Below are 14,135 nucleotides of genomic sequence, written 5' to 3'. Positions count from 1 at the left end.
AAGCTGATACAGATAAGATGACTCAAAGCTGTTATCACAGCCAAAGGTACTTCTACAAAGTATTGACTCGGGTGTGAATAAAATGTCTAAAAACACGTTTTCACTTTCATTATGGGGTAGTGTGTAGATGGGTGATATTGAAAAAAAATGTAATCCATTTTGAATTCAGGCTTTAAAATGTATTCCACTAAATGTGGAATAAATGAAGGAGTATGAATACTTTCTGAAGGCACTATATACTGTATGTCCAGTCAATTTCTGTTACAAAACATTATTAAGAGCTGATCAATTGAACACGAATTTACACAACTAGATTCATGTAATAAACAGTATCCCCAAAGACCAAATATAGTACAATATCAGAAACTCACATTGTAGACATACCTTGGCCGATTTAAAAAAATTATTATAATAATCTTCAGATTTGTCCATCCGTAAACTCAGAGAACAAGTGTACAGAAGGAAATTATACATCTCAGTTATGGACATGAATGGATGAACAAGTTTCATGTTTTATTAGTCGTATGAACGGGATACTCATGGTATACATCGTCCAAAGAAAACAAACAAAGTCAAATGGCTCATTAGAAGCACATGAATAGAGCGCATCTTCAAAGAAATGTTTTATGTCCTATCACGCTGAGAGGAAAAGATAAACATAATGAAACCAGGCAAAATGCATATTACATTTCAATACCTGTTAGGATGAGTGCACATACAGCGCATTCAGAAAGTATTCAGACCCTTTAACTTTTTCCACATTTTGTTAAGTTACAGCCTCATCCTAAAATGGATTAAATAGTTTTTTTCCCCCTTATCAATCTACACAACCCCATACTGACCAGTGGTGGAAAAAGTACCCAACTATCATACTTGAGTAAAAGTAAAGATACCTTAACAGAAAAAGACTCAAGTAAAAGTGAAGTCAAAAAGTATTTGTTTTTAAATATACTTAAGTATCAAAAGCAAATGAAATTGCTCAAATATACTTAAGTAGTTACAGTACAAGTATAAATCCTTTCACATTCCTTATGTGTTTGCTTAATACATTCCTTATATTAAGCAACCAGATTTTCTAGTTTATTTAATTTACAGACTGCCAGGGGCACACTCAAACACTCAGATAATTTACAAACACAGCATTTCAGAGGCAGTGGGTATGACCAGGAATGTTCTCTTGATAAATGTGTGAATTGAACCATTTTCCTGTCCTGCGAAGCATTCGAAATGTAACTTGTACTTTTGGGTTTCAGGGAAAATGTATGGAATAAAAAGTATATTGTTTTATTTAGTACTGTAGTGAAGTAAAAGTTGTAAAAAATATAGAAAGTACAGATATCCAAAAAAACTTTAGTACTTGAAAGTATTTTAACTTAAGTACTTTATACCACTGATACTGACAAAGCAAAAACAGGACATTTGCAAATGTATTAAAAATTTAAAATGGAAATATCACATTTACATAAGTATTCAGATGCTTTACTTAGTACTCTGTTGAAGCACCTTTGGCAGCAAATACAGCCTTGAGTCTTCTTGGGTATGACGCTACAAGTTTGGCACACTGGTATTTGGGAGTTTCTCCCATTCTTCTCTGAGGATCCTCTCAAGCTCTGTCAGGTTGGATAGGGAGCGTTGCTGTACAGCTATTTTAAGGGCTCTCCAGAGATGTCCAAGTCCGGGCTCTGGCTGGGCCACTCAACGACATTCAGAGACATGTCCAAAAGCCACTCCTGCGTTATCTTGGCTGTGTGCTTAGGGTCGTTGTCCTGTTGGAAGATAAACCTTCGAAAAAGAACAGGCGAGCCGCACAGTCTAGGAGTTCAGATGCAATACTTTAATAACCAACATTTCGACAGACAAGCTGTTTTCATCAGGGTATAATGACAAACACCGCGGTTCACTAGTTTATAGAGTTTCAAAGGACACACAGGTGTCTAATCATGGCTGAGTGTGGCTTGATTTCATTGGTTGATTTACAGATATAAATAGAACATATAAAAAGCATGAATAGATAACATACAATCATAGATACAATTTGTCTACATAGGCCTATAAATATTTACAATTAATAGGAAAATCACAATCACAAGAATGGCTTCAGATCAAAGTCTACATTGATACCGAAGGGAGCAAGAGAGAGGGGGTCTTTAAATGAAAGACCAAGGCGGCCTCTCGTTTTAACAAATTGTCGAGGTCACCCCCTCTCCTAGGGAGGGTGACGTGTTCGATGGCGATTTCACGAAGGGACGAAATAGTGGTTCGCCTCCAAAAAGTGGGCCACAACTGGGTACGTCTAGTTTTTGCACCTAATGGTGCTACGATGCTCCATGATTCTTATTTTTAACTTGAGCTTTCTTTTACCCACAATTTTTACCACAAGGAAAAGCTATAACACAAATAACTGCCTTAGTGGAGCACATGATAACACCTTTGATTGGGATCCGTTTCCCTGTTTGAGGGTGTTTGAAGGGTCTACATTTGTAAGTGCCATTACATTGAGCACAGCCATTACACTTTTAGTTTCCATCTGGTAGAGGCGCAAATAATATTATGGGGTGGTAATTGTCTCAAGGCTTAAAAATCATTCTATAACCTGTATCCTCCCCTTCATCTACACTGATTGAAGTTGGAAGTAACATCAATAAGAGATCATAGCTTTCAGCTGGATTCACCTGGTCAGTCTGTCATGGAAAGAGCAGGTATTCCTAGTGGTTTGTACATTGTGTATAAGTCCACCTCTGTAGCTAGCCTACTGGCATCAGTAATAGTATGTATATTGGGAGGGTGAATCATTTTCTCCCCAAAAGCTTACAGTATAGATTTGGGAGGCTGGTCCGGCTGGGCCTGATCTTGCATGAGTGGGGAATCAATGGGATGTTCATCAGTTCATCAATGTAGAATCCTCTTCACTATATCTTCCCTCCAGAATACTCTGGATCACATTGATCACCTTCTTATTTAATACTATTTCCGTGTGGGGCATAGACCTGAATTCCTTGACATGGACAGGCTGTGCTTGCTTCCCTCTCCAGCGTTTACAAAGACCGAGGCTAAGACTGTCCACTGTATCATCCCCATCAGCATACACATAGTCTATGGGGTCTGCATTTGGGAACTGGTCGTCATAAATATAGGTAACCGGTGTGAGCAGCCCCACACCATAGAAGCAGTACATCTCAACACCAGGAGGGGGCAGACCAGCTGTCAAGTTTCTGGTGTCTTCCCACATGAACCAGCCATCTTCAAAGTCAATGTCTTTAAAGAAGCGCTGGTAGTCCTGGCGGGTATAGTTGAATAATGGCGTGGAGATGAAGACGTGGTCTGTAGGCCAGACCTCTTCAAATGGAAGCATCCAGGGGTTTGTGGTGGTCATCCGCTGCTGCTCCCGGATCTTGATGTTGGACACCAGTGGGATGCCAAGATTGTCACCTGTGGAGACAATTGTTATCATTCAATATCAATCATTTTCTCTTGGCAATCTCCAGACAATGTGTGACTCGCCAATGTAATCCAGACAAACCTGACCTACCACCCTTTCAAGAAAATGAAGACATGGGCAAGGCGGTCCTGGCAAAATAAATACTTTTTGGTGTAACAGATGTCTCTTTCCATTCACCAATGTTTGGAGGCTGGATATATGTTGCGAGTGGTTGAACATGTGCAGGTAGCCTAGTAAAGGAGCCCTTAAGTGATTGTCAAACAGTCAGATAAAAACATAACTGGTTGTGTTGAGGCCACAATAAAAAGGTCCAGTAATATATTTTAAAAGTTAAATTACAAATCTTTACCACTAGGGCCAAAGAGATGCTATTGAATTAACAGGTATTCTATATGTAATTCTATAATTAGGCCAATAAAAGTTTTTGGTGCAAGTGTGTGCACATATAGGAAGTCCCCTACCAGGAAAGAAATTAATTATTTCACCCTGCAAGTAAAACGATTTTGCAACATGAGGTGATTACGGTCAATGTAATCTACTTCAACCCGGCTATCAGGTTCTCTCAAGTATATTATGTTTCTACTATGGGTGAGGTTGTTCAATCTGTCCACCAAATTCTGACACAGTACCTGATGCTAGTACTCGAAGGGTCTTGACAGCCCCACCCCAGGGTGCTCCAAGTGAAATGAAGCCTTTGATGTATTCGTCTTTCCAAGCCTGGGTCTGCTGATATAAGAAGTAGAGGATATAATTGCTTCCCATGCTATGGCCCAGGATGTAAAGTGGTTGTTGATCCCTCTCGTACATATCCTCAATCAGCTTCTTCAGTCGTGCAAAGTATTCCTCCTGCTCGTCTGATAAGGTGAGACAAATAGGAACAGTCACATTATGTGTAAGCATGTGTGCATAAACAATTAATGAGTTGCACTTTCCGTACAGGAAAGTGATTGTCAGTTGGATGGTGTGTGTGTGTGTGTCCATGATGACACTTACTCGGAGCTACTCTGAAGTCATATGGTGCTGCTCGGACAGCCTCATTGCGGACATATCCCATGTTGACCAAATGTGTAACCATATTATTAAAATAACCTGGAAAAGGAGACATCTCATTCAATGAAATCATAATCAAAAAGAAGACATAGGAAAAGATGGCTTCATTATAGTTGTTCTCACCTGACAGCTTGTGGTTGTCCAAGAACTCAACAGTATATGTCTGTCCAAAACCAGGCACTCTCACAGACACCCCTGCAGAATTGGATGACTTGCGAGTTGTCCTATTGTATACAATTCTGTAGCAAGAAATATGCAGTAGGTACATACTGTTATTGCATAAGGAAATTAACCCAACCACTAAAATGCTGAGGACAATGAAGAAAGATGGTGCCAGAGAAGGCAGACATTTTACGTGCCACCAACCGATTGTGTTTTTTTTTGTTTTGTTTATTTGAGTTGTTTGTAACTCCTTTTTTAAACCTATTTTGTACATAACGTTGCCACTACCGCCTCTTATGACCGAAAATAACTTCTGGACATCAGGACTGCGATTACTCACCAAGGTCTGGCAGAATCCTTCTTTTCCTTTATGAGCTGACCAACTAGCAATTGTTTTCACTGACATGTTCAACCTCTCCCTGTCCGAGTCTGTAATACCAACATGTTTTAAGCAGACCACAATAGTGCCTGAGCCCAAGAACACTAAGGTAACCTGCCTAAATGACTACCGACCTGTTGCACTCACGTCTGTAGCCATGAAGTGCTTTGAAAGGCAAGTCATGGCTCACATCAACACCATCATCCCAGAAACCCAAGACCCTCTCCAATTTGCATACCGCCCCAAAAGATCTACAGATGATGCAATCTCTATTGCACTCAACACCGCCCTTTCCCATCTGGATGAAAGGAACACCTATGTGAGAATGCTATTCATTGACTAAAGCTCAGCTCATAGTGCCCTCAAAGCTCATCAATAAGCTAAGGACCCTGGGATTAAACAACTCCCTCTGCAACTGGATCCTGGACTTCCTGACAGGCCGCCCCCAGGTGGTAAGGGTAGGTAACAACACATCTGCCACGCTGATCCTCAACAAAGGTGTCCTTCAGGGGTGCGTGCTTAGTCCCCTCCTGTACTCCCTGTTCACTCATGACTACACGGCCAGGCACGACTCCAACACCATCATTAAGTTTGCCGATGACAACAGTGGTAGGCCTGATCACCGACAACGACGAGACAGCCTATAGGGAGGTTAGAGACCTGGTCGTGTGGTGCCGGGACAACAACCTCTCCCTCAACATGATCAAGACAAAGGAGATGATTGTGGATTGGGGGTGCGTCACCTGAGTGGGTTGATTCACTGTTGTGGTCATCCTGTCTAGGTTGGCACCCCCCCCCTTGGGTTGTGCCGTGGCGGAGATCTTTGTGGGCTATACTCAGCCTTGTCTCAGGATGGTAAGTTGGTGGTTGAAGATATCCCTCTAGTGGTGTGGGGGCTGTGCTTTGGCAAAGTGGGTGGGGTTATATCCTTCCTGTTTGGCCCTGTCCGGGGGTGTCCTCGGATGGGGCCACAGTGTCCCCTGACCCCTCAGCCTCCAGTATTTATGCTGCAGTAGTTTGTGTCGGGGGGCTAGGGTCAGTTTATATCTGTACTTCTCCTGTCCTATTCGGTGTCCTGTGTGAATCTAAGTGTGCGTTCTCTAATTCTCTCCTTTCTTTCTCTCGGAGGACCTGAGCCCTAGGACCATGCCCCAGGACTACCTGACATGATGGCTCCTTGCTGTCCCCAGTCCACCTGGCCATGCTGCTGCTCCAGTTTCAACTGTTCTGCCTTACTATTATTTGACCATGCTGGTCATTTATGAACATTTGAACATCTTGGCCATGTTCTGTTATAATCTCCACCCGGCACAGCCAGAAGAGGACTGGCCACCCCACATAGCCTGGTTCCTCTCTAGGTTTCTTCCTAGGTTTTGGCCTTTCTAGGGAGTTTTTCCTAGCCACCGTGCTTCTACACCTGCATTGCTTGCTGTTTGGGGTTTTAGGCTGGGTTTCTGTACAGCTCTTTGAGATATCAGCTGATGTACGAAGGGCTATATAAATAAAATTTGATTGATTGACTACAGGAAAAAGAGGATCGAGCACGCCCCATTCTCATCGACAGGGCTGCAGTGGAGCTAGTTGAGAGTGTGCACCCATCACCAACAAACTAACATGGTCCAAGCACACCAAGACCAGAGATCGACCGATTATGATTTTTCAATGCCGATCCCGATACCGATTATTGGAGGACCAACAAAGCCGATCCCGATTTAAAAATCGGCCAATTAAAAAAAAAATGTATTTGTAATAATGACAATTACAACAATACTGAATGAACGCTTATTTTAACTTAATATAATACATCAATAAAATCAATTTAGCCTCAAGCAAATAATGAAACATGTTCAATTTGGTTTAAATAATGCAAAAACAAAGTGTTGGAGAAGAAAGTAAAAGTGCAATATATGTAAGAATATGTAAGAAAGCTAACGTTTCAGTTCCTTGCTCAGAACATGAGAACATATGAAAGCTGGTGGTTCCTTTTAACGTGAGACTTCAATATTCCAAGGTAAGAAGTTTTAGGTTGTAGTTATTATAGGAATTATAGGACTATTTTCCTCTATACCATTTGTATTTCATTAACCTTTGACTATTGGATGTTCTTATAGGCACTTTAGTATTGCCAGTGTAACAGTATAGCATCTGTCCTTCTCCTCGCTCCTCCCTGGGCTCGAACAAGCAACACAACGACAACAGCCACCATCGAAGTAGCGTTACCCATGCAGAGCAAGGGGAGCAACTACTAGAAGCCTCAGAGCGAGTGATGTTTGAAACGCTATTAGCACGCGCTAACTAGCTAGCCATTTCACTTCGGTTACACCAGCCTCATCTCGGGAGTTGATAGGCTTGAAGTCATAAACAGCGCAATGCTTGACGCACAACAAAGAGTTGCTGGCAAAACGCCGAAAGTGCTGTTTGAATGTTTACGCGCCTGCTTCTGCCTCCCACCGCTCAGTCAGATACTTAAGATACTTGTATGCTCAGTCAGATTATATGCAACACAGGACATGCTAGATAATATCTAGTAATATCATCAACCATGTGTAGTTAACTAGTGATTATGATTGATTATTTTTTATAAGATAAGTTTAATGCTAGCTAGCAACTTACCTTGGCTTACTGCATTCGCGTAACAGGCAGTCTCCTTGTGGAGTGCAACGAGAGAGAGGCAGGTCGTTAATGCGTTAGACTAGTTAACTGTAAGCTTGCAAGATTGGATCCCCCGAGCTGACAAGGTGAAACTCTGTCGTTCTGCCCCTGAACAAGGCAGTTAACCCACCGTTCCTAGGCCGTCATTGAAAATAAGAATGTGTTCTTAACTGACTTGCCTAGTTAAATAAAGGTATAAAAAATATATAATAAATAAATCACCAAATCGGCGCCCAAACTTAATCGGCCCTAATTAATCGGCCATTCCGATTAGTCGGTCGACCTCTAACCAAGACAGTCAAAGAGGGCACGGCAAAACCTATTCCCCCTCAGGAGACTGAAAAGATTTGGCATGGGTCCTCAGATCCTCAAATGGTTCTACAGCTGCACCATCGAGAGCAATCTGACTGATGGCATCACTGCCTGGTATGGAAACTGCTCGGCCCCTGACCGCAAGGCACTACAGAGGTACTGGGCCGTTCGCATTGCCATCACTGTGGCCAAGCTTCCTGCCATCCAGGACCTCTATAGGCCCTAAAAATTATTGAAGACTCCAGCCACCCTAATCATAGACTGTTCTCTCTGCTACCGCACGGTAAGCGGTACCGGAGCGCCAAGTCTAGGTCCAAGAGGCTTCTAAACAGCTTCTACCCCCAAGCCATAAGACTCCTGAACACCTAATCAAAATGGCTACCCAGATTATTTGCATTGCCCCCCTTTTTTTACACCGTTGCTACTCTCTGTTGTTATCATCTATGCATAGTCACTTTAATAACTCTACCTTCACATACATATTACCTCAACTAACCAGTTCCCCTGCACATTGACTCTGTACCAGTACCCCCCTGTATATAGTCTCGCTATTGTTATTTTACTGCTGCTCTTTAAATACTTGTTACTTTTATTTCTTATCTGTATTTTTTAAAACTGCTTTGTTGGTTATGCTCGTAGGTAAGCATTTCACTGTAAGGTCTACTACACCTGTTGTATTCGGCGCATGTGACTAATAAGATTTGATTGGATTTGACTCAAAATCAAACTAGTGAAAATAGAGTTGTGGTTGTATGTATGCTCTTCTATTACAGTGCATTATTTATTGTTACAACAATGAACCATTAGGAAATGCTCCCTAAGTGTAGAGTTAAAATGATTGAATAAATCATGATCTAAACAGAATTATTATGATCATATTCATTCTCCCCCTCACCTTATATTATCAATCCAACAGTTAATCCCAATTGGCATGAACATATTCAGGTCAATCCAAAGTGTGAAAAAGTCATCTGTCTTTTTGTAGCACATCCAATGCACACGGCTTGGCTTGTCAATCTTGGCTTCAAGCTGGTTTCCTGCAGTCCCAGGCACTGGTAAAAAAAAAAGTTGTCAAATGTTATATAAATATATAAACATTGTGTAAATGTCCTACTAAATATCTGCATGAACCATTTCTGAAATGTCTGTGCATGTACAAATATCAGACCGGTCATAAACTGCATGTGTAAACGAGCATTATAACCTTTTTATGCGAGTAAAGTACATGTTGGATAAAAAATGTAATGACTGCCTGATGGAAACAAACATTTTAGTTTAACTTTCCAAATGTCGACAAAAGAAAATATGCTAGACAGGGTGGGATCTTTTTGTGTCGGTAAATTGAATTATGTGAGGAAAGGTCAGTGTAACCGCTTTAATGCGCAAATATTGATTTAACAACCATCATATCATATTTATATTTTTGTTCAGTGTATTTACTAGTCCCAATTAAATGAGCGATGCGGATGACAATTTGTTGTATGGCTCCTTCGAGAATATGAACCCATCACGCCCAGAAAAGGTGAGGAATGTATTATGCAATGGTTATGAAAATAAAATAAATCGTTCTGACATTGCTTCCAGAGGCAGTTTGGAACTAGGTAGTGTGTGTTTCAACCACGGACCCATTCTGTGAGCTTGTGTGGCCTACCACTTCGCAGCTGAGCTATTGTTGCTCCAAGATGTTTCCACTTCACAATAGCAGCACTTACAGTTGACCAGGCAGCTCTAGCAAGGCAGAAATATTTTACTTACTGACTGGTTGGAAAAGTGACATCCTATAATGGTGCCTCCATAAGGCCATTCTACTGCCAATGTTGGTCGATGAACATTGCATGTCAGGAACGGGTTGTGGCTGAAATAGCCCCATCCACTAATTTGAAGGTGTGTCAACATACTTTTGGATATATGGTGTACTAAACTTTGGACAACTTTAATACACTTCATTGCAATGACTAAGCTGGAGGTTCACATACTTTTTCCGACAAAGAAATTGAATGTTGGGATCAATTTACTCAAGAAATAAATGGGGGAAAAATACAAGTATTGTGTTGTTTAAACCAGGTTCACTATCTACTACCAGATACGAAGATCTGATCACATTTTTGGTCAAATTTTTGCAGAAATACCAAAAATGCTAAAGGTTTCACAAACTGTATCTCACCACTGTATATCCCTGACCCAGCCAGGACCATATGATTGAATTAACATTCGCACCAACATCCATTACTGAGTTCAAGGACCTACAATCCTCGTGGAAACCATAGAAAACTGCATGGAACTTGCTTCTAGTTCTAGATAGAGAATCGACCTGTCTTGTGAAATACATTTTGGACTTTCAGTATACAAGAAAGCAAATGGATAGCCTATTACAATCACATAAAACATACATTGAATTCCATGAGATATAACATGTTGTAATAGGCCTATCACAGCAAACTAATCAAGAAATAGAAATCTGCTCACCTATAAGAACCGGCGGAGTGCTATTGTTTGGCACTTTGTTTTGAGTTTTGAAACTTGATGGAAAGACATCGAAGAGCCCAAATCCAGCAGCTTGCTGTAGCGCAAGGAATACTATAAGGAGCACAGTACAGCAGTGAGCGTGTCCCATTCTGTCAAAATCTTACTCAAATCTTAATCGTGTCAAAGTTTACAGTTCTCTCACTAGGTCAGGCGGACGAGAGCTGGGCTGTATTCATTCCGGCTAACAGTTGCAACTAAAACGAGGGTATCTATTGGACAAATTCAGGTAGGTCCCTCCCTGATTCGCTCCGTTTGCTTCCTTTAAGAAGCGTTTTGCAACAGAATCTGCGGAATGACCCCTGGCCTATTATAAAACGGGTTGTTTGGTTCCTGGATGCTGATTGGTTAATAGTAAGGATTTAGTTATTCACCACCATCCCTGCTAACAGTTCCATTTGAATTCACAATATGCATCCACTGCCAATTCAGAAACTCACGTCTCCCCTGGAAAAAAGTATCTAAACAATATTTCCCCATGCTACTGTAACGGATGTGAAACGGCTAGCTTAGTTAGCGGTGTGCGCTAAATAGCGTTTCAATCGGTTACGTCACTTGCTCTGAGACCTTGAAGTAGTAATTCCCCTTGCTCTGCAAGAGCCGCGGCTTTTGTGGAGCGATGGGTAACGATGCTTCGAGGGTGACTGTTGTCGTTGTGTGCAAGAAGGTCCCTGGTTCGCGCCCGGGTATGGGCGAGGGGACGGTTTAAAATTATACTGTTACACTACTAGGCTAGCATTTGGTTTAAACAGTTGGGGTTTGTCTAAACCTTGTTTGCCTCTGACCTGTGCAGTTTTTTGTTGCGAACTCCACAATGCCATGCATAGAGAATAAATGTGACAAGACTGACAGCTTCTGAGCCATGTGAATTAATTTATCCGGATCATTATAACGGATCATTTCAAAGAAATGGCAATAGAAAGAAACAAACGAAAATGCACATAGTCAGCTACTTGGTGTGATTGTCTGTTAACTGTAGTGTGCTAGCTAGCAATGTCGAGGGCTCTTAGCTTCTACAGCCAGTCATAAACACTTGTCCATTTCTACAATTTATCTTCTTAAAATGTGATTTTAAACCTAACCTTAACCACACTGCTAACCTTATGCCGAAACCCTAAATTAAGATCAAAAAGCTAATTGTGCAGCAAATTCTGACTTTGTGGCTTTAGAAGCTAGTGGAAACGATGGAGTACTAGCTCATGCATAGCTACAAAGCAACCAGCGGCCACATTCAGGGCAGGTGGGGCAGACATAAAAATTATATTTTCTGTCTTGCAAGTTATTTTAGCATTAATGCGTGTCACATATCAGTTTGTAAAATGTTTTTATTGAGTTAATAAAGCCGCCTACAAACATGGTCAGCTTCAAATTGCAGGTGTTTTAGCCTGGCACAGTGTTGTCAATGGTGGTGGGGCAGCCAGCGGAAAATACAGAGCGTAAGGGTTGGTAAAACTTCTCTAGTTGCGCTGTGATTGGCTCAGTGTTCTGTCACTCACGGGGACACAATTTCACCCCAAAATCTACAGGGAGAGCTCTAAAATTCTGCCATAGATTTCCATTGGAAGTGCCCATCCAAGAAGGCTCAAGGTCATTGGCCACAGATAAAATCCCGTTATATCTACCGTAGCTTTGATTGGACTGATGTCAACATCATACTTTGAAAATCTTAGCTAGCAAGATAGACAAGCAGTCATCATGACTCACATTGACAATCTACTAACAAAAGCTTTTCAATCTTTGTCATATGAAGAGAAATGATATATCGGTACTCATTGGTCGTTGGACATGAACATTACATAACAAGTTGATAATTGCAAATTCAACAATGAGTGGTTTGGAAGGAATTAGTGGCTAACTGCAAGCATTGCAAAGCAATCACTATTTTGCTTCCCCTGCCTGCTATTCGGTGGAGAGGATGTGTGGTCCAAGACTGGGTTTAAGGGTATCTTTTCCAAGCTTAAAAGGATAAACATCCACACACAACAACATGGCCTGAAAGGGTTGAATACATTGGCCATGCTGTCAATCTAGCATGACTTCTGCCGCATTCAAAACAGCTGAAACTCGGAACTGGGAAATGTCATACTTCAGTGAGTTCAACTGGGAACTCTGAAAAAAAACTCAGACTGGGGAAAAAAGGGGAAAAAAGTTTTGAACTCCAAGTTGGGAACTCGGGCCTCTTAATAACTGATAACTGACGTCATGATTCAATCTCGTTTTTTTTCAGAGTTCCTAGATGTCTTGAATGCACCCTAGATCCAGAGAATGCCAGACTGATGACAAAGTTCTTGACAAAATTTGCCCACAAGAAGGATCACTGCACCACCTTCCTGTTCAAGTGAGCAAAGCACAACGGTGAGTCCAAAAATGTATTATTTGCTACTGCATAAATTATGTAATATGCCAGGGAGATATGTATACTGTAGCTAAGTAATATATTTTGTGTAGTAAGCTGTTAGTAGCCCATATGCCTCACCCTAATAATTTGGTCCCTTTCCCCCTCATAATTTAGCATACTCTTCTGACTTGGAGGTCCACATGTAGTCCATAGCCTGTTTTAACAAAATGTCATCATCAAATATTGTAAGAGCTTTCATTGTCTGTTTATATGCCCCCTTTATTTATCTTATGGTTCTGACTTGGTGTACAGGGAGAATACTGTGTTGTGAATTCTGTCACTGTACATTTCAAAAGAGCTGAACAAATAGTTATCGGTTACGCCCGTCTAAGCTTGCTCATTAATTCATGTCTTAATCAAAATGACGTATTGCCTCTTATCTGCTCATTGTTCCCTTATGCCATAGTTTGTACATCTCAATTGTCAGTAGAAACCACATTTGTTTAAGCAAGTCAGCCATATCAGCTATGTTTTTTTTAAAGTTAGTAAATGAGGTTAAATGAACTGTTTTGCTGCCAGACAAGGCTCTAGTCAGGTGTAGCTGTGGTAAGGATTCACTCTATGGTGCTAAAAAGAAAACTCTATGTAGGGAGAACATTATACAGTTTGCCCCACCAAGATTTACATGCTAAAATCGCCACTGGTAGCAACCATTGAAAATAGGAAACTCGGTCCTCGGGACACCAAGGGGTGCACATTTTGTTTTTTATGTAGGGAGAACACAGCTGGTTTAAATAATCAACTAATCGTCAAGCTTTGAATCAGCTGTGTATTGTTAGGGCAAATAACAAAATGTGCGCCACTTGATCCCAAGGACTGAGCTTGGATAACACTGGAGTAGGACCATTACAAAAAAAGATTGCAGTATAACTTCAGTATGTACTGCATCCAAAATACGTTTTTTTACTGTAGTAATTTTGCAGTGAAACTACAATTAGAGTGAAGTATAACTGCAGTTATTCTGCAATTACAGCATCCAAAATACCAGTCGACTGCAGTTACTGCACTTTTAATGCAGTTTCAAAACTGCAATCTTGTAAGGGGATGTTTAGCTAGCAACTATAGAACCTCCGAACTATATGGTCTGGTGGAAGGATGAAATAAAAATAATTTACAAATTAAAACAATTATATTAATATTTTTTAATATGTTGGCAACCATTTTATAAAAGCAAATCGTAGATAACACCCTCCAAAAGGCTTTTTATTGGCCCTTGGCTT

General features: G+C 40.9%; 1 protein-coding gene across 1 annotated transcript; it reads right to left on the bottom strand.

Moving 5' to 3' along the window:
• Window positions 1-1,813: 1,813 nt before the first annotated feature.
• LOC118366882 (phosphatidylcholine-sterol acyltransferase-like) lies at window positions 1,814-10,766 on the bottom strand. The gene is made up of 6 exons (XM_035749688.2): window positions 10,461-10,766; window positions 8,890-9,046; window positions 4,613-4,728; window positions 4,433-4,528; window positions 4,069-4,293; window positions 1,814-3,429 (listed from the first exon to the last, which is right to left on the bottom strand). The coding sequence occupies exons 1-6, from the start codon at window positions 10,606-10,608 to the stop codon at window positions 2,882-2,884; spliced, it is 1,290 nt and encodes a 429-aa protein (XP_035605581.1). The 5' UTR covers window positions 10,609-10,766; the 3' UTR covers window positions 1,814-2,881.
• Window positions 10,767-14,135: the final 3,369 nt, after the last annotated feature.

This window comes from Oncorhynchus keta, chromosome 34 (genome assembly GCF_023373465.1).
Source record: "Oncorhynchus keta strain PuntledgeMale-10-30-2019 chromosome 34, Oket_V2, whole genome shotgun sequence".
Taxonomy (NCBI): domain Eukaryota; kingdom Metazoa; phylum Chordata; class Actinopteri; order Salmoniformes; family Salmonidae; genus Oncorhynchus; species Oncorhynchus keta.
This window is presented reverse-complemented; position numbering and strand designations above follow the sequence as displayed.